General features: G+C 61.1%; 1 protein-coding gene across 1 annotated transcript; it reads right to left on the bottom strand.

Moving 5' to 3' along the window:
• Positions 1–2,141: 2,141 nt before the first annotated feature.
• Positions 2,142–17,398, bottom strand: KY (kyphoscoliosis peptidase). The gene is made up of 12 exons (XM_054166174.1): positions 17,260–17,398; positions 16,053–16,115; positions 15,051–15,113; positions 12,956–13,030; positions 12,735–12,776; positions 11,998–12,048; positions 9,750–9,832; positions 9,290–9,398; positions 7,066–7,183; positions 5,460–5,648; positions 4,584–4,774; positions 2,142–3,043 (listed from the first exon to the last, which is right to left on the bottom strand). Exons 1-12 carry the CDS (start codon positions 17,390–17,392, stop codon positions 2,142–2,144), a joined length of 2,019 nt encoding a protein of 672 aa, XP_054022149.1. The 5' UTR covers positions 17,393–17,398.
• Between the last annotated feature and the right edge of the window lie 1,145 nt (positions 17,399–18,543).

The raw sequence follows: 18,543 nt of genomic DNA, 5'->3' as shown, positions 1-18,543 counted from the left end.
CTGGGGCCAGGCTGGGCCTGGGAAGGGGCCTGGGAGCCAGCTGCCTGTGGAGCTGCAGCAGGGGGATGGCTGCCCTGCTGCTGCCCTGCTGCTGCCCTGCTGCTGCCCTGCTGCTGCCCTGCTGCTGCCCTGCTGCTGCCCTGCTGGCAGGAGGAAAGCAAACTCCTCTCTGATGTGTTGCATCTGATGGAGGCTGTTGCACCACCAGCACCTGAGGCAGCTTGCTGTAGGTCAGAAGGCTGCCTCAGAGGTCTCTCTTTGTGCTGATTTTAATGCAGAGGAACTTTTTTAGTATATTTTACAGATGTAAAAGCCCTGAAATAAAGCAGAATGGGGAACCCCTCCTCTCCTGTCCATCCAGATGTACAGAGGAACTTTCTTGTGGCTCCTCTTAGGGATTTTGATCAACCTTTGTCCTCCTTCCCCACCCAGAGCAGCTGTGTTCAAGGAACAGAGCTCTCTTTGAGAGCCCCAGAATGGGTTCAGAACACACAGATCAGGATCAGAAGCAGGAAGATGTGCAGGGTGCTCCTTGGACACTGGCCAGGGAAGCAGAGCCTTGAGCCTGCTGCTCCCTCAGCTTTGTACCATAGGATGCAGTCCCTTGCCTGTCAGCTTAGGGTCACCTGCCCTGCAGCTGCAGCCTTCTCCTCTGCACCCCAGTGCAGCACACGAGGTGTGGCAGTGCCCCTGGTGCTAACTGGGTACATGGAGCAATCTCTGCTGGCAGCAGCCCCTGGCAGGGTGAAGCTGCCCTGAGCTGCAGGCAGTGGCAACACTGAGCAGAGCCTGAGCTGGAAAGGCAGCAGGGACACCTCTCAACTAGGCTTGGCTGCCCAAGGCCTCATCCAGCCTGGCCTCTTTGGGTCTGCATCTTTGAAGTGTGAGGTCTGTAAGCCCTCTGTGCCTCTCCTTGGCACAGGCTGCCCAGGGAGGTGGCTGAGTCCCCACCGTGGAAGTGTTTCAGAGAGGCAGAGCTGTGGTGCTGAGGGCCATGGTTGAGCCCCAGCTGTGGCAGAGGCAGGGAATGGTGGTTCTGGGTGAGCTTAGAGGCCTTTTGCAGCCCCTGTGGCTGCAGGCAGGGAGCCTGCTGTGGCTGGGCAGCTCTCTGCTGTTGTGTCACCGTGCCACCCCTCCGCCAGCAGGGCCTGAGGGAGAGCCCAGGTGGTGTGTGTGGACAGAGGCCATCCCTGTGGGCTGGGAAGTGAAAGAAAATGCAAATCCAGACCAGGTTTATTGTCAATTCAAGCTCAAACATCACAGCTCTGGGGTCACACTGACGCTGGTGGACAGCTGAACCCTTTCTAACCGTACAAAAGGTTGCTCCTGGGGCCTGTGCTTGGGTGGCAGTGGCTGGGAGCCACCTTTCCCCCTGCACCTTGGGGTTCTCCAGGAGTACAGCACCAAAGCATTTTGTGTGGAGGCCAAGCAGCGGCACCCAGCCTGCTGTTCACCTAACCCAGCTGCAGTATTGCATAGGTGAGCTGGAGAGAGGAGGGAGCGTGGAGAGCTTCGTTCTCCGAGTTCCTGCAGTTGGGTTTGGGGAGCTCCTCCCTGCCTGAGAGGTGACTGCAGGGCCAGGGCTGCAGGGGGAGCCAAGGGTTTGCCCTTCAAACACTGACAGAGGAGGTGAAAGTGGCTTCGTTGTGCTTAGTCAGTGTGAAGTCCCCTCGAGGTGGCACTGGGCTTTGTAAGACAATGCAGTGTGCCAGAGAGCTTCACCCTGTGTCTCCTTCCCCACGCCTGGCCCCTGGCCCTGCGTTCCTCAGCCTGGCTCAGGACAAAGTCACTGTAGAGCTCCTGGGGTCCCTCGTGTCCAACGCTGCTGCTGGGAGCCAGAGTGCTCTTCTCATCCTGCCCCAGCACCTTCTCCTTGGAGCACCAGTGCAAGGTTTTCCCTGTGGTCCACAGCCTGCAGCCCAGCAGTCAGCGGTGGCCACGAAGGACCCCGGCCAGGCAGCCGCCTGCTCTCTGCCAGCTCTTTGGGTAAGGGTCGCGCTCACTTCTTGCACTGCAGCTCTCTCGCCGACAGGGTCTGCTGCTGGGGGCTGCGGCCCCGCAGGAGCCCGGCAGGAGGCAGCTGCCGCGGGGGGCGGGCAGGGGGCAGGGGGGCTCCCGCAGGGCAGAGGCGGCGGAGGGCACTACTGGCTCTCCACCTGGTACTTGAGGACGTGCGAGTAGAAGCTGTGGTTGGCGTTCTCGTGCACCATCACGAACACCTCGCTGCAGCCCGCCGTGCTGCAGCTGCCCTCCCAGTAGCCCCTGTTGTGGGTGAGGGGGTAGCTGCCCTCGGCCTGCACCAGCACCTTGGCCACGCCCTGCATGCGGAGCCTGAAGCGCACGTTGCGGGCGGCCGGCAGCACCCCGGCCAGCGGCTCCAGCACCTCGTAGTCCTGCCCCCACTTGCTGTAGCTGAGGGGGAAGGCCGGCCACCGCACCTCGGCGTTCAGGCAGCTCAGCAGGTAGTTGAAGACGTAGTCGTAGTTGCCGGGCTCCGACTTCTTCTTGGCGTAGAGCTTGAGGACGAAGCTGCCGGCGCGGGGCAGCTGCACCTTCAGCTCCAGCTGCGCGCCGCGCCGCACCGCCATGACGTGCTGCATGCCCAGCTCCTCGGGCAGGCTGCCCCCCTCGCCCTGCAGCGACGCCAGCACCAGCACGTCCCTGCCCAGCGTGAAGGTCAGCGAGCAGCGCCCGTCGTTGGTGTGCACCACGGGGCCGGGGTGCGAGGGCCGCAGGAAGCCCCGGCGCTCCGACAGCCAGCTGGGGCCCACGGGCTGCGGCAGCTCCCGCGGCAGCCGCAGCGCCGCGTCCACCGACCGGCACTCCACCAGGTACTCCAGCACGCACTGGTAGACGTCCCCCGAGCCCCTGGAGGGCTTGGCGAAGATCTGCAGCTTGTGGCTGCCTGTCTTCTGCGGGTAGACGTCCAGCTGCATGCCCTGCCTCTTCAGGGTCAGCAGCCCCTGCTGGGCCGTGCCCCGCAGCTTGAAGGTGAAGAGCGTGGCCGGGCGGCAGTCCACCGACACCGAGGCCTTGCCGTTGACTGCGGACGCAGAACAGAAACTGCGGTCGGCTGCAGCCCCTCCGCCAGCGTGCAGCCACCTGCAGCCCTCTGCAGCCCCTCCGCCTGCGTGCACAGCCTGCCCTGGGGCATGCTGAGCTGTCCCAGAAGCTGCTGCTGCTCCAGCAGGGAGGTCAAGAGCTGCAGCTGGGAGGCCACAGCTGGCCAGCTGCTGGCCGTGTCCCTCGAAAGGGCTGAAGTGGAGAGAGCCCTTGGTGCTGGGGAGGGGCGTTTGCCCTGCTCTGATAGCACTGAGCTGGAGCTCTGGGCCTGCAGCAGGGCTGTGGGAAAGGGAACTGAAGGTGGCATCAGCCTCTCTGCTCCAGAAGGGCTTAATTAGGTGTGATTAGAGTTGATTGCTAGGCCAGTAGCTGGTCCAAGGAGCTTGAGAGAAAAGTGCAGGACCCCCCAGGACACAGGAGGTAGATAATCGACCTCCCTGGGAGCCTGTTCCCAAACAGCTCCCAGGAAACATCAAGCCCTGAAACATTGCTGAACTCTGTGTCAATGGCCTCACAAATTAGCTGCCCACTTAAATCCCTGCAGCTCCTTCAGCCTCTGAGGAAGGTGAGTCACAGAGGGGTACCTGTTCGGATGACAGCTGTCTGGGGGTGCAGGGTGGTAGCAGTTTGGGTGCCAGCTGTCTGGGGGTGCAGGGTGGTAGCTGTTTGGGTGCCAGCTGTCTGGGGGTGCAGGGTGGTAGCTGTTTGGGTGCCAGCTGTCTAGGGGTGCAGGGTGGTAGCTGTTTGGGTGCCAGCTGTCTGGGGGTGCAGGGTGGTAGCTGTTTGGATGACAGCTGTCTGGGGGTGCAGGGTGGTAGCAGTTTGGGTGCCAGCTGTCTGGGGGTGCAGGGTGGTAGCTGTTTGGATGACAGCTGTCTGGGGGTGCAGGGTGGTACCTGTTTGGATGACAGCTGTCTGGGGGTGCAGGGTGGTAGCAGTTTGGGTGCCAGCTGTCTGGGGGTGCAGGGTGGTAGCTGTTTGGATGACAGCTGTCTGGGGGTGCAGGGTGGTAGCAGTTTGGGTGCCAGCTGTCTGGGGGTGCAGGGTGGTAGCTGTTTGGGTGCCAGCTGTCTGGGGGTGCAGGGTGGTAGCTGTTTGGGTGCCAGCTGTCTGGGGGTGCAGGGTGGTAGCTGTTTGGATGACAGCTGTCTGGGGGTGCAGGGTGGTAGCTGTTTGGGTGCCAGCTGTCTGGGGGTGCAGGGTGGTAGCTGTTTGGGTGCCAGCTGTCTGGGGGTGCAGGGTGGTACCTGTTTGGATGACAGCTGTCTGGGGGTGCAGGGTGGTAGCTGTTTGGATGACAGCTGTCTGGGGGTGCAGGGTGGTAGCTGTTTGGATGACAGCTGTCTGGGGGTGCAGGGTGGTACCTGTTTGGATGACAGCTGTCTGGGGGTGCAGGGTGGTAGCTGTTTGGGTGCCAGCTGTCTGGGGGTGCAGGGTGGTAGCTGTTTGGATGACAGCTGTCTGGGGGTGCAGGGTGGTAGCTGTTTGGGTGCCAGCTGTCTGGGGGTGCAGGGTGGTACCTGTTTGGATGACAGCTGTCTGGGGGTGTGCAGCCAGCAGGCCCAAGGTGTAGAAGTTGCTGTTGCGCAGAAGGTTGTTCTCGAAGTCCTTCAGGGTCAGGGCTGGCTTCAGAAGCTGCCAGTTGCTGTTGTCTGGGAAGTGATTGTTGATGAACAGGGCTGGGTGGGTCAGGAAGTAGAACTCATTGTACCTGGGAGGGATGAGAGCACAGTGAGTGGTGGCCAATGGTTCATCCTTCCCCTGACTGTGGAGTGCTGCCTTCAGCAGGAGGAATTTGGAGTGGTTTGGGCTGCTGGGAAACTGAGGTGGAGGCTGAAGTGCTCCTGGCAGAGAAGGAACCAGAGCTTTGCTCTTCCAGGGCTAGCAGAACCACAGACTGACAGAATGGGTTGGGTTGGAAGGGTCCTCCAAAGGTCACCCAGTCCAGCCCCCTGCAGTCAGCAGGGACATCCTCCACTAGAGCAGGGTGCTCAGAGCCCTGCTGAGCTTGACCTTGAGTATCTCCAAGGATGGGGCCTCAGTTACCTCCCTGGGCAACACATGGAGAACTTTTGGATGCCACCAGGGTGCTGCATCTCCCCCTGCAGCCTTGGGCTCCTGAGGAAGGAGGCAGGCACTGCCTGTTGCCTGGAGGTGTGGAGGCTTCCTCAGCCAGGCAGCTGGAAGCCAGGACTCAAGTGCCACCCAGCACTGCATGAGCTGAAGATGTGATAGCTTCAGGAGCTGTGCAGCCTGCTGCTCACCCCTCCAGCAGGCAGCACAGAGACCTTGCTCAGGGCCTCAGATCTTGCTGTGGGACGTCAGATTTGTCACTAGTGTGCCAAACTCCTCAGCTTTCCTTCTGCCTTGGTGCTGTCCAGGGGAAAGGTTTTTACCTGAAGGTGAACTTGGTGAAAGAATCATCCACAGAGCCACTGCCCCAGGTGCTGTCAAGCAGATGCCACCTCCCATCCAGGTAGACAGCGTTCCAGGCATGGTCAGAGTCCCCTGTGAAGGTCTGCCCTGTCCTGTACCCATTCCCCTTGGAGTAGCCAAACAGCTTCATGCACTGGATGCCTGCAAGGCTGGAAGCAAACAGTGAGATACAGCAGGGACTTGTGTGGAGCACCTCTCAGCACACCCTGCTGAGAGGGCCACAGGAGGAGCAAGCTCTGCAGAGCATCAGTCTTGGGGTCAGATGATGGATCAGCTCCATCAGCTCCTCAGGGGCCTCCTTGTAGCTGAGTGCCAGGGGAGCTAAGGGAGTTCAGTGTCTGAGTGTGCCTAGAGCCATGGCTTGGAACTGGAGCAGGGCAGGGTCAGGCTGGACACCAGGAGGAAGCTCTGCACAGGGAGGCTGAGGAGAGCCTGGCACAGGCTGCCCAGGGAGGGGGCTGAGGCTCCATCCCTGCAGCCATCCAAGCTCAGCCTGGAGCTGTCCCTGGGCAGCCTGCTCCAGCTGGAGCTGTGCCTGGGGCTGCAGGGGTGGGACAGGATGCCCTTGGAGGCTCCCTTCCAGCCCAGTGCAATCTGTGACTGCTGAGGAGGTGCTCCCTGGGAGAACACCTTCCAAGCCTTGCTCTTAGAGTCCACCATTGCTCTCTGGAGCTAGGAAGCCCCTTCCAGCATTGTGCCACTGCGTGGCTGGGTCCAGAGTTCTGCATGAGGCTGGTCCCAGACCTGCCAGGCACCTTCCTTGCTTTCACCTACTGCCTTAAGCCAAACTGCTGCATGCTGCTGGGAGAGTTGACATTCATGGAGTCATAGAATGGTTTGGGCTGGAAGGGACCTTGAAGACCATCCAGTTCCACCCCCCTGCCATGGGCTTCCCCTTAGACCAGGTTGCTCCAGGCCCCATCCAACCTGGCCTTGAACACCTCCAGGGAGGGGGCAGCCACAGCCTGTTCCAGTGCCTCCCCACCCTCACTGTCAGGGATTTCCTCCTCATCCTCGCTGTGCTGCTCAGGGATTTCCTTGGGCAGTGGCCTCAGTGGTGATGAACCTTGAGAGTGAGAGCAGCAAAGAGAGCAGCAAGTGTGAGGCAGTGCCCCCGGGGTGTGCTGCAGCGAAGGGGAGAGGACATCTCCGGAGGGTTTGGGCAAAGCTCCTTCTGAGGCAGTGCCTCTGTCTTGCATGGGAGCAGGCTGGGAACAACCCTGCTCTGGTGGAAGTCTTGCCATGCTTTTAACCTTCACTTGCAGCTCCTCAGAGGAGGACCCTGGCTGCCTCTAACCGAATTAGCTGAGTGCTCTCAGCTGCCATTATGGTAATGCAGTGGAGCTCAGCAGATGGCACAATGCAAATGATGCTGGGCAGGGGGGTGGAGGAGTGGAGGAAGCAGCAAAATTGACCTTCCTAGGACTTGCTGGGGTTCCACAGCGTGGTTTGAAAGCTAAAGCTTCTTGTCCTGCTTGAGGCCACACCAGGCAGTGCAAAGGCAGGCAGCAGAGGCAGGGGGGCAGTGGCTGGGAGCTGCCCCCGGGGGTGCTGAGCCTCATTTACCTGCACATGTGCTCGAAGAGCCCTGCGTACCCCTCACAGATGCCCTTCCCTGCCTGAAGCACGTCCAGGGGCCTGTTGGCCAGCTGGCTCTTGTTGTGGTAGCCCACGACGTCGTACTCTGGGGAGGGAACACAGAGAGGAGCTGATGCCACAGCCCGGGGCAGCGGCTGGGCTTGGGGCTCGGCTCTGCCGGCGCCCGGCAGGGAGGGCAGCCGCGGTGCTGCGCGGGGCTGCCCTGGGTGGCTGGAGGGCAGAGGCACCAGGCCCCTCTCTCCTCACCACTTGGCCTCAGCCAGGGCTGAGCTCCAGCAGTTGAATCCAGATGGGAGGAAAGCTCTGCTTTTGGAGAGGAGCTGAGGCTGCACGGGGAGTGCCCTGCGCCGGGGGAGCCACAGCTGGAGAGCTGCCAGGGACCAGGGAGCTCTGCACTGCAAACAGCCACTGAGCTGCTGGGGGTGGATCATCCAGTCCCCAAGGCTGGGGCTAACCGTGGCCCTCAGCACCACATCTGCCTCTCAGAAACACCTCCAGGGCCTGGGGTCTCAGCCACCCCCCTGGGCAGCCTGGGCCAGGCTTGGAGAACCCTTTCAGAGAAGAATTTTCTTCTAATCTCCAAGCTAAACCTTCCCTGCTGCAGCCTGAGGTCACTTCCTCTCCTTGGGAGCAGAGCCCAAGCCCCACCTGGCTGCAGCCTCCTCTCAGGGAGCTGCAGAGAGCACTGAGGTCTCCCTCAGCCTCCTCTTTTCCAGGCTGAACACCCCCAGGGCCCTCAGATACTCCTCCCCAGCCCTGTTCCCCAGACCCTTCCCCAGCTCTGTTGCCCTTCCCTGGCCCTGCTCCAGCTCCTCAGTGTCCTTGGAGTGAGGGCTCCAGAACTGAACCAGAGCCTGAAAGGGTTCTCAAATCTCTGCCTGTTTCAACCACTGCCAGGGTGGACTCCAGCAGCCTGAAGGATTCCAGCTCCTGTTACCCTCAAGGGAAGCCTCTGAGCTTTGTGCACTCTGTACACCAAGTGCTGTGGAATACACCTGGGAAGGAGCCTGGTGGGGAGTGCCTGGCAGGACTTGGTGCAGGTGAGTCCTGGGTAGCTGAAGATAAGGAAACCTTCATTGAGTGGAAGCAGGAGGGCTGCACAGCAGAGCTGCTTCAGCTGGGGCTTGAGGAACTGCTCTGGAAGGTTAATTCAATACTGGCCAACCTTGCTCATGGCCACAACCTCTTCCTTAAGATAGAAATAGATTTTTCTGACAAAGCCCTAAGCAGTGCTGTGTCAGCTGATCCCTCCCCCTGTAATGCTGTGGAAGGGGAAAATCAGCTGGCAGCAGGCAGTGCCTGTGCTTGGACCAAGTGCTGCCACTGCTGCTCTTGTGTGAGAGCCTCAGCTGCTCCCAGCTGGCTGCAGGGGAGAGCTGCTGCTCCTCACCTGGGCTGTCCCAGGGCCACCAGCAAAGCTGCAGAGCGCTGGGAGAGGTCTGGGACCCGGGCAGGGATTGTCCCCCTGGGCTGGGCACTGGTGAGGCCCCTCCTCAAACACTGGGTTCAGCTCTGGGGCCCTCGCTCCAAGGAGGACACTGAGGGGCTGGAGCAGGTCCAGAGGGCAACAGAGCTGCTTGATGGTTCCCTGTGGTACCTACACTGTGCCAAGACCCTCCCAGAGCAAGGGCACCAGCATGGAGGGGCTGCTGGGGAGGGCTGCGTGGGGGAGTGGTGGTGCTGCAGGGCTCTGAGTGTGACAGCCAAGCCTTGGCAGCCTGGCTCCATGCTGCAGCTGCTTGGGGCTTACAGCTTTGGATGAGTTGGGCACAAGGGGCAGATTCACCATGTGGTTTAGAGTGGAGATGAGGAAAATGTCCTTACAGAGAGTGGTCAGGGACTGGCAGAGGCTGCCCAGGGAGTTGGTGCAGTCCCCAGCCCTGGAGGGGTTCAAGAGCCTGTGGCCATGGCAGCTGGAGCCATGGTTTGGTGGCCATGGTGGGGTTGGGTTGCTGGCTGGACAGCATGGTCTCAGGAGGCTTTTCCAAGCCAAGCAGCTCTGTGGTTCATGCAATAATGCACAGAAGGGCTGCAGGGCCTGGGCTGTGCCAGCAGAGATGGTGAGAGAGCCTCAGAGCCCATCTCTGGATGAACACAGCCAGAAAGCCTCCCTCCCACCCCCAGGAGAGGCAGGAGACTGCCACAGCAGCGTGCCAGGGGTGCCAGCAGCAGCCTGCAGGCCTCGACCCACCTATGTGGTGGCAAATCCACATCCAGATGGCTCGGACCTTCTCCAGGTCGCTGCGGGCTTGCTTCAGCAGGGCTCTCACCAGCTCCTCCACGCTGCTCTTCACATCCACCTGTCGGTGAGGAGGGAGCACTGAGCGCTGCTGCAGAGGCCGCCGGGGTAGGTCTCCTTTCCTCCCTGCCTCCTCCTTCTCCTACAGCCACCGAGACCCCCTCCAGCAGGAGGCTGCTGGCCCCAGCCTCACCAGCCGCCAGGGGCACAAAGCTCCATGCTCCGAGCATGCTTTATCTGGTCAGAGTTTCCCTCCTGGAGTGGGATCTGTGTTGCTGCTGTCTTCCCACTTGTTTAGGAGCCTTGGAGGCTCTTGCCCTGACAGCTCAGCCTGAGCTGGGGGCAGTGCTGGCAGCCAGGTTTCCAGGACCATCCCTGCAGGGAAGCTGACGGAGGCCAAAGCAAGACTTACTTTTAATGCATAGGCATCCAGCTTCTCAAGTTGCTGCAGATCCACTGGCAGGGATTTCAAAGAGGATCTGTCCCACGGATATGCTGGGGAGAAAGGAGCTGTCATTGTCTCGGTGGGGGGCAGCTTTGCCTGGCTGCCCCCCGGGGGCGGGGGCACGCTGCAGGGCTCCTGCCCGCCCTGCAGGGGCATCCCTCGGCGGCTGCCCGGGCAGCGCAGGGCGGCAGCGCCGTCGGGAAGGGCCCTGCCGGCTGCCTGGGAAGCAGGAGCCGTGCTGTCTGCTCTGGTTTAATCTGGGCAGGGCCTCTCAGGCCCTGTGCAGCAGCACAGAAAATCCCAGGATATTAGCTGGAGGTGCAGGAGAGCATGCAGGGGTTAGAAGGGAAAAGCTGAGCTCTGGAAGCCCTGGCAAGAGCAGGACTGGAAAAAAAGCCCAGCAAGGAGCTGGCTGTCTCCAGCAGTGCTGCTGGGAGGGGGAGTTCTGCATGGGGAAGGGTCCTGCAGGAACTGCAGCAGCTGGGAGGTGATGGGAAGCAGTCGGTGGAGCTGCAGCTGCTGTGCCTCGCGTCTCGGCGCTGTGAGTGAAGGGTTAATAATGGGTCAGGTACCGCCGGAGGCAGCCTGCGGAGGAGCTGGCACAGCTCGGTCCCAGCCCTGAGCCAGCCGAGAGCTGCAGCTGCACCCAGAGGGGGTTGGGGACAGCTCCCCGGCCCCGGCTGCTCAGAGGGACCTGAGCTCTGTCCCCGCCACAGCCACTCGGGGCTGGGAACGCTCTTCTGCTGCCTCTGGGTTTGTTATCTCGCTGGAAAGAAGAGGCTGAAGGGAGATCACAAAGTGGAAAGGCTGCTGTGTGTCTGCTGGGTGCAGGGAGAGGCAAACCAAGGCTGCTGCAGAGAGCTGGCACGCAGGGAAGGGCCCTGGGCTGCACATGGGGCACAGAGGCTTTGCCAGGCTGCACTCTGGCTCATTGTCAGCCTTGCCAAGTGAGCAAGGTGTCCCCCACGGCCTGCTCAGAGGGAGCAGAAGCCACTGGGGATCTGAGGGGGTTCTATGCTAACTGGGAAGCAGCAGTGCTCCTGAAACCTGTATTTATCTCCTGCCTCCTCCATCTACCCCAAACGAGCTCTGCCCCCTTTCCTGGCAGCCTCGTCCCACTGGGGAGGTGGCCAGAAGGTCTCTTCCTGACTTGCAAAAGTGTTTTAGACTCCTCTTGGTTGGCAAAGCCCTTCCAGAGCATCCAGTCCAGCCACCCTCCAGCTCTGCCCAGGCTGGGGCTGGCCATGGCCTCAGCACCACAGCTCTGCCTCCTTCAAACCTCTCTAGGGATGGGGCTGGCCATGGCCTCACCACCACAGCTCTGCCTCCTTCAAACCCCTCCAGGGATGGGGCTGGCCATGGCCTCAGCACCACAGCTCTGCCTCCTTCAAACCCCTTCAGGGATGGGGCTGGCCATGGCCTCAGCACCACAGCTCTGCCTCCTTCAAACCTCTCTAGGGATGGGGCTGGCCATGGCCTCACCACCACAGCTCTGCCTCCTTCAAACCCCTTCAGGGATGGGGCTGGCCATGGCCTCAGCACCACAGCTCTGCCTCCTTCAAACCCCTTCAGGGATGGGGCTGGCCATGGCCTCAGCACCACAGCTCTGCCTCCTTCAGACCTCTCCAAGGATGGGGCTGGCCATGGCCTCAGCATCACAGCTCTGCCTCCTTCAAACCCCTCCAGGGATGGGCACTCAGACACCTCCCTGAACAGCCTGTGCCAGGCTTGGAGAACCCTTCCAAGGAAGAAGTTTCTCCTAATCTCCAACCTAAGCCTCCCCTGGCACAATTTCAGGCCATTTCCTCTCCTCTGAGCAGAGACTAGGGAGAGGACAGTAACCCCCAGCTGGCTGCAGCCTCCTCCCAGGGAGCTGCAGAGAGCAAGGAGGTCTCCCTCAGCCTCCTCTGCTCCAGGCTAAACAACCCCAGGGCCCTCAGCTGCTCCTCCTACCCCAAATCCCCCACCAGCCTCATTGCCCTTCTCTGGACACCCTCGAGCCCCTGGATGTCTCTCCTGTCCTGTGGCCCCCAGCAGTGCCCTCAGTGCTCCAGCTGTGGCCTTTCCAGGCTCCCAGTTAAACTCTTTGCCCCTGTGCTCCACTCTGGGCTTGCAGCAGGGTGAGCCCTGCTTCTGGGGCTGACTCCTCTCTGGGGCTGCCCTGGCTTGTGCCCCAGCTTGCCAGCAGCGTGGGCAGGGGGCAGCTGGCACTTACCATGCAGGTCCTTTCCTCCTGGCGGCCGCGGAGCCTCGGTCGTTCGGGAGCCTGGCAAAGCGGGGAGAGCAGGGGGGGAGGTGAGCAGCTCTTGGCAGGAGTCAACAAAAGACAAAGAAGTGATTCTGGGCAGCAGGACTGGGTGGAAAAGGCTGGCACTGAGGCTTTGCCCATTGCCTTGCATTTGGACACGGGTGCCACACCCTTTGGAACCTTGGTGCCAAGAGGAGAGGGCTGAGGCAAAGCTGCCTGGACTGAAGAGCTTCTGAGTGCCCTCCCTGGGTGCTGGGGCTCTGCAGGGGCCACATTCCCCAGCAGTCAGGCATCTCTTGTTCTAGCCTGAGGGCTGGGGACACCTAACCCCTGCCCACCATGTGGCCAAACCCCCCAGGCATGGAAGAAGAGAGAACTGAGCTCCAGAGCCATTTAGATGATAACCCTGCAGAGACCTCCGCAGCAGCTGGAGGATTTCTGAGGAGAGCTGCGGCCCCCAGACTGTCACCAGCCACCTTAGCCCAGGGCTGGGGGAAGAGGAGACCTCCCCCTGCCCCAGGAGCTGAAGGATTTTCCACCCCAAGCCCCAGGCAAGGGCAGAGTGCAGCAGCATCTGCCTGGCAGGGAGAGTGAGCAGAGCTGGTGCCATCCTCTCCAGAGCCTTGAGCCCGAGGAGGGAGCCTGGGAGCATCTCCTGGCCAGGGGCTGGGCTGGGGACAGGCTGTGGCAGAGCAGAGTCTCACCTTTGTCATCCTGAGTGCTCAGGCTGGGCAGCCTCCTGGGACCTGCAACAACCCCAGCACGGTTAGGGACATCACCCCCACCCCTGCCTGGGCTCCAGGGCGGCAGCATCCCCTCCAGCTCCTGGGCTTCTTCCCTTCCCTACTGCTGCAAAGGGAAGGATGTGGAGCTCTCCCCTCCCCACCTTGGCCCACACTGCCAGGGTTTCAAGCCCAGGCTGTACCTTTTCCAAAGGAGAGTTTCTTAAAGAGTTGTGGAGGGCTGTCCTTGGGATGGATCTCCACTGTCACTTGGGGTCCTGCAAGGAACAGTGAAGAAGCTCCTTGAGAAAGGGGAAAGGAAGCAGGATGGGGAGCAGAAGGGCAGGGGGTGCCTGCCAAGGCATTGCAAAAGCAGCAGCAGCCCTGCTGAGTGCAAAGGAAGCAGAGTTCTTGGGTTTCTGGGCAAAAAAAGGAGCCTTTAGAGCAAGTGTGCAGCAGAAGGCCTGGGGGCAGCTCCAGCATCAGTTGGAACTCTCCACGACCAAAGGACAGCTTGGTATAGCCTGGGAGGTGACAGCAGCTCAGAAACAGAGCAGAGGTCCTCAGCAAGGGCTGTGTGGCAGCTGAGCTTTGTCACCACAAGCTGTGGCTCCTGAAGGAGCTCAGCCAGCAGAGAATCTCTTCCTTGCACTGCTGGTTCCTGGAACCAAGCAGCAAAAGGCTCAGAGCTGTGCCAGTGCCCTGACTTGTGCCAGGGGCAGCCTTGGCGAGGCCATTGCCAGGGAGAGGCAGTGGCCTGGCAGAGCTGGTGTGGACCAGGTGTGCCACAGGACTTGTGCTCTGCAGGCTGTGGTGCTCCAGCACAGCCCCACGTGGGAGCCTGCAAGGGTCTTGGGTTTAAAGGTTCATAGAGAGGAGGGCAGGGAGAAAGCTTTGAGGAGCACCTCAGGAGAATGAGCTGAGCTGAGCTGAGCTGAGCTGAGCTGAGCTGAGCTGGTGGAAGGAGCCAGCCCTGTGGGCAGCCATTTCAGAGGCTCTGCAACCACCAAAGTTGCCTGGAGGAGCTCAGTGTGCTGCTGGCTGCCCAGCTGGGATCACAGAGGCTGCTTTGGAGTCTGAAGGTCAAGCAGTTGATGCACCTCGGGGCTGCCATCCTCTCACCCTGGCTACCTCCCGCAGTCGTACCCAGAGCCTCCTGGCACTTGGGGGCTTCCCCTGGAACCAGATCTTGGAGCCAGCTAATCAGGTAGGAATCTGCACTCTCATCAGAGAGGAAGCTTTCCACAGCTTGAAAACTTGCACAACCTGTGCAGCAAAGTTTGCTGTGCTTTAGGGGCCAGGAGCAGAGGGCAAGAGAGCCTGGGGAGGTGTGAAGCGGCTTTGAGCTGTAGAGCCTGGCTCCAGCGCTGGGGAGGGGGGTGGCAGGGAGCAGGGTGCCAGGAGCAGAGGTGCCTGCCTGCTGGATTTTGTCCCTGAGCTGGAAGGAAGGCTGCAGCTGGCTGCCAAAGGGATGGCTCTGTGCTGACAGGCTGAGTGCCTGCAGATTTTGATATTTTTAGGAGTCCCCTTTTTGTTTCTCAAGATGAGGCTGGGAGAGTTGGGGCTGTGCAGCCTGGAGGAGAGAAGGCTGCAGGGAGACCTCAGAGCTGCATTTCAGTCTCTGCAGGGGAGCTGCAGGCAGGCTGGGCAGGGACCAGGGGGCTGTGGGGACAGGACCAGGGGCAGTGGTTTGGAACTGGAGCAGGACAGAGTTAGGCTGGACACCAGGAGGAAACTCTGCACAGGGAGGCTGGGGAGAGCCTGGCACAGGCTGCCCAGGGAGGGGGTTGAGGCTCCATCCCTGCAGCCATCCAAGCTCAGCCTGGAGGGGTCCCTGGGCAGCCTGCTCCAGCTGGAGCTGTCCCTGGGGCTGCAGGGGTGGGACAGGATGCCCTGGGAGGGTCCCCTCCAGCCCAGTGCATGCTGTCCAGAATGCCCCTGGACAGGTTCATGTGTGAGCTGCTTTAGGTCACTCTGCCTTGCAGGGGGGTTGGGCTCTGATCTCCAGAGGTCCCTACCAAGCCCTCTGGTTCTGTATGTTCCTGGCATGCTTCCTGATGCCATGTCCTGGTGGGCAGGGGGATGGTGGGAGCCCAGCTGCTCCAGGACCCAGCTCCAATGCATCCACACTGAAAGGCTCCAGGCTCCCCTGGCATTCTGAATTCTCCATGCTCAAGATCACCAAATCATTATAGTGTGGGGTTTAAAATCTCTTTTGGGGTGTTGTGAGGTTATTCTGTTGTGGAGCTCCTTGAAGGCCTGCTCTGAAGAACCACTGTGCCTTGGGTCCCCACTTACCTTTGCTGGAGTATGGAGTCACAGCTTGTGGCTGCTTGCAGGGCTCCTTGCAGACTTGCTGGCCTGGTGGCACAAAGGAAAACATCTCAGTGCCTGGCACAGAGGGGGATTAAACCTGAGCCTTCCCTCAGCAGTGAGTCAGGACTGACACAAAATCCTGACCCCCTTCTCTAGCTTTGAAGCCCACAGCTGCCCATGGCCCAGGGCTCCTATCCAGCACAGTACTGAGCGCAGCTGTGGCTTCTGTGTGCTGCTGGTGCTTGGCCTGAGGAAGCAAAGCTCCTCTCTGGTACAGCCAGGATCCACTGTGTGTAGCATCACCTGTTGCCTTGCTGTGCCTCTGCCCCTGCCTTTCTTTGCTAGACACAAGGTCAGGATGCTCTGGTTCCCTTGCTCAGGACCTGCTCTGGCAGCCAGGGGTGAGCTCTTCAGATGTTCATTCAGAGCTGGTTCAGGGCAGAGCAGCCAGAAACCAGCAGGGGAACACTCAGGACAAGCAGCCACATCCTTCCTGGAGCACCCACAGCTGCCTTGCTCTCAGCAGTCTCTGAGTGGGGAGAGGTGGAGAAAGGACTCATGGACAGGTAGGCTGAAACCCAGAGGATTCTTGTGCACCCCAGCCCCTGCTGCAGCTGTGTGAGTGCTGGGGAAGTCTCTGGAAGCTCTGCCTGCAGCCTGAGCGGTTTGGGGAAGTGCATTGCCCCTGCCATCAGCTGGCTCTCTGCACCTGGAACAGGAGCAAGCCTCCTGGCAGCTTGCAGGAGAAGCCCCTGCAGGCGGCTGTGCCTGGGCTTCACAGTGCCACCAGCGTGCAGCCAGGTCACAGAGGAGAGCATGGAGGGGATGCTCCCTGTGGCACAGGGCCCAAGGCTCTTCACCTGTCCCCACTGGAGCCCCACAAAGGGCTGGCTTGTTTCAGAGAGGCACAGCTGGGTGCCAAAAGCTTGCAGATGGGCTGTGTGTGCCGTGGTTAGTTGATCCCTAGAGTCAGGAGTGACATACCTTGGAGGTCTCTCCCCTGAGGTGACTGTGAGCTGCTGTTTCCATTTCCATCATCCTGCAAACCTACAAAGTATAAAGCTGAGATTGGCAGGCTGGCCTGGAGGGAGGTTCTGGCACTGCCTAGAGGCTGAGCACCCCAAACCCTCTCACATAGCATTCCAGCTGAACACAGGCATCACTGGGATCCCCCTGCCAGTCCCACCTGCAGCCTCCATTGCAGCCCCTGATGCTAGAGTATGAAATACCAGGAGGAAAGTGCAACAGTCCAGGTCTGAGCTGCTTTGAGAGGGCTCTCTCTGGGTGGATGCTGAGGCTGTGAGCAGAGCTCCTGTGCTAGCTTGGCCTGCCCTCAGTCTGGGACTGGCTGTCTGAAAGCCTAGGCTTCAGCCAAGGTTTTAGAGCAGGAGTGTTCCTTTCTCTACTGCCACCTCTGCAAGGAGGGTCCCTTACCGCTGCAAGCACAGCCTCAGCTTTGTGGAAGATCCCTTGAAGGGCCAGGAGACTATCCCCAACTGCAGCTATAAATGGCTCAGGGTAGTCACCCTGGGAGACAAAGCCCAGACACACCTCAAACAAAACAGCTCTGCCCCTGCCCTCTGCTGCAGTAGTGGCTGCTCCGCTGCAGCTCTGCCCCTGCTGCCCTTGCACAGCTCAGCCTGTGGAGGCACCTCGGGGCCGCCACAGGGCACAGCAAAGTGCAAGCCTGGTCAAGCAGGACAAGCAGGGCAGGCACCTTGGCTTCCTACAGGAGAAGTTTGAAGGTTGAGGTTTTGCAGCATGTCTGCAAAGTAGGAAGAGGGGAAAGGGGGGGGGGGGGGGGGGGGGGAGAGGGGGGGAAGCCCAAACCCTGCTTGAAAGCTGTGGCCTCTCTGCAGCTCCCTGCAAGGAGGCTGGGGCCAGTGACAAGTGACAGGATGAGAGGAGGTTGAGGTTGGGCATCAGAAGAAACGTCTTCCCTGGAAGGGTTCTCCAAGCCTGGCACAGGCTGCCCAGGCTGAGTCCCCATCCCTGGAGGTGTTTCCCCAGAGGCAGAGCTGTGGTGCTGGGGGACAGGGTTTAGCCCCAGCCTTGGCAGGGTTAGGGGATGGTTGGAGTGGATGCTGTTCAAGGTCTTCTCCAGCCCATGCGACTCTCCGGGTGTCTCCCGGGCAGCCGGCGCTGCACCTGCAGCCCTCCCCTCCCTCCACCGACGGCAGCTGGACGTTACCTGGGCTCTGGCTGCCTTCCGTCTGCCCCTCTCTCGGCCCTTTCTGCTTGCTGGCTGCCTCCTCGGGGTGGACAATGAGCAGCAAATTGATCGATACTGCACTGGGGTCTGCCTTAAAGTCCATGGTACCCATCAGAGCAGGGCCGGGGCAGGGGTCCCGCCGCAGAGCCGCCGTTGCGAGCCGCGGTGTCTGTTTGCCCCCGGGCAGCACAGCCGCGCTCCCTGCCCAGCCGCAGCCCCGGCGGCCGGCCCTGCCAGCTGCACCATCGGTGCCCTGCCAACGCCGACCCTAATGAAGAGGTTACCAGTCACCTTCGGAGGGAAATGGCAGGAGGGCTCCGTTTCCTAAAGCAGAGGAAGGAACTGTGCCCCGCAGGGGGGTTCTGGTTTCAGAGCGTGCCCCCAGCTCCCCCTCCCCTCCGCTGCCCTTTTTGGCTTCAGCCACTTGTCCGCACTCAAATCCCCCGGCAGCTCTGTGCTGGGGGGAGGGGGGGATTTGCTTCCCAGCGCTGGCAGAAATCCTTAAAAGGCTTTCTCCTCTGGCCCTCTCCTCCGGCACAAACTTAAAGGATGCTTAGGAGTATAAATAATAACAATAGCTGCTGGCGGAGGGAAGGGGGCTGGGGGCAGCGGGGAGGCTGCGGCTCCGCAGGGCTGCTCGGCAGGCAAAGTGGCAGCGGCGCAGGGAGCCGCAGGGTGCGAGCCAGGCTGTCCCGAAGGACCCCACGGAAAGACAAAGCAGCCTGCCCGTGCCCACGGCAGCCTGCCCGTGCCCACGGCAGCCTGTCCGTGCCCACAGCAGCCTGCCCGTGCCCACGGCAGCCTGTCCGTGCCCACGACAGCCTGTCCGTCCCCACGGCAGCCTGCCCGTGCCCACAGCAGCCTGTCCGTGCCCACGGCAGCCTGCCCGTGCCCACGGCAGCCTGTCCGTGCCCACGACAGCCTGTCCGTCCCCACGGCAGCCTGTCCGTGCCCACGGCAGCCTGTCCGTGCCCACAGCAGCCTGCCCGTGCCCACGGCAGTCTGCCCGTGCCCACGGCAGCCTGTCTGTGCCCACAGCAGCCTGTGCCCACAGCAGCCTGTCTGTGCCCACAGCAGCCCTGCCAGCTGTGCCCTCGGGGGCAGCTGGAGCCTGCTCACCAGTAAAGGAAGCGCTGTGCAGCCCCCCAGCTTTCGAGACACTGTAAAACAGGGCACAAGAAGAGTTACAGTGTGGTAGCAACTGGGCTCAGCTGGTCCCAGCAGCTTGCAGAAGGGGCTGGCAGGGAGGCAGGTTCTAATTTT

This window comes from Dryobates pubescens, chromosome 13 (genome assembly GCF_014839835.1).
Source record: "Dryobates pubescens isolate bDryPub1 chromosome 13, bDryPub1.pri, whole genome shotgun sequence".
Lineage (NCBI taxonomy): Eukaryota > Metazoa > Chordata > Aves > Piciformes > Picidae > Dryobates > Dryobates pubescens.
This window is presented reverse-complemented; position numbering and strand designations above follow the sequence as displayed.

Excerpts from the sequence above, each read along its gene's own strand:
- KY (XM_054166174.1), bottom strand. The coding sequence starts at position 17,392 with ATGGGTACCATGGACTTTAAGGCAGACCCCAGTGCAGTATCGATCAAT. Across the intron at positions 12,777-12,955 it reads GAAACTCTCCTTTGGAAAAG|GTCCCAGGAGGCTGCCCAGC; the intron begins GTACAGCCTGGG and ends GGGTTGTTGCAG. Across the intron at positions 9,399-9,749 it reads TGGATGCCTATGCATTAAAA|GTGGATGTGAAGAGCAGCGT; the intron begins GTAAGTCTTGCT and ends CCTCACCGACAG.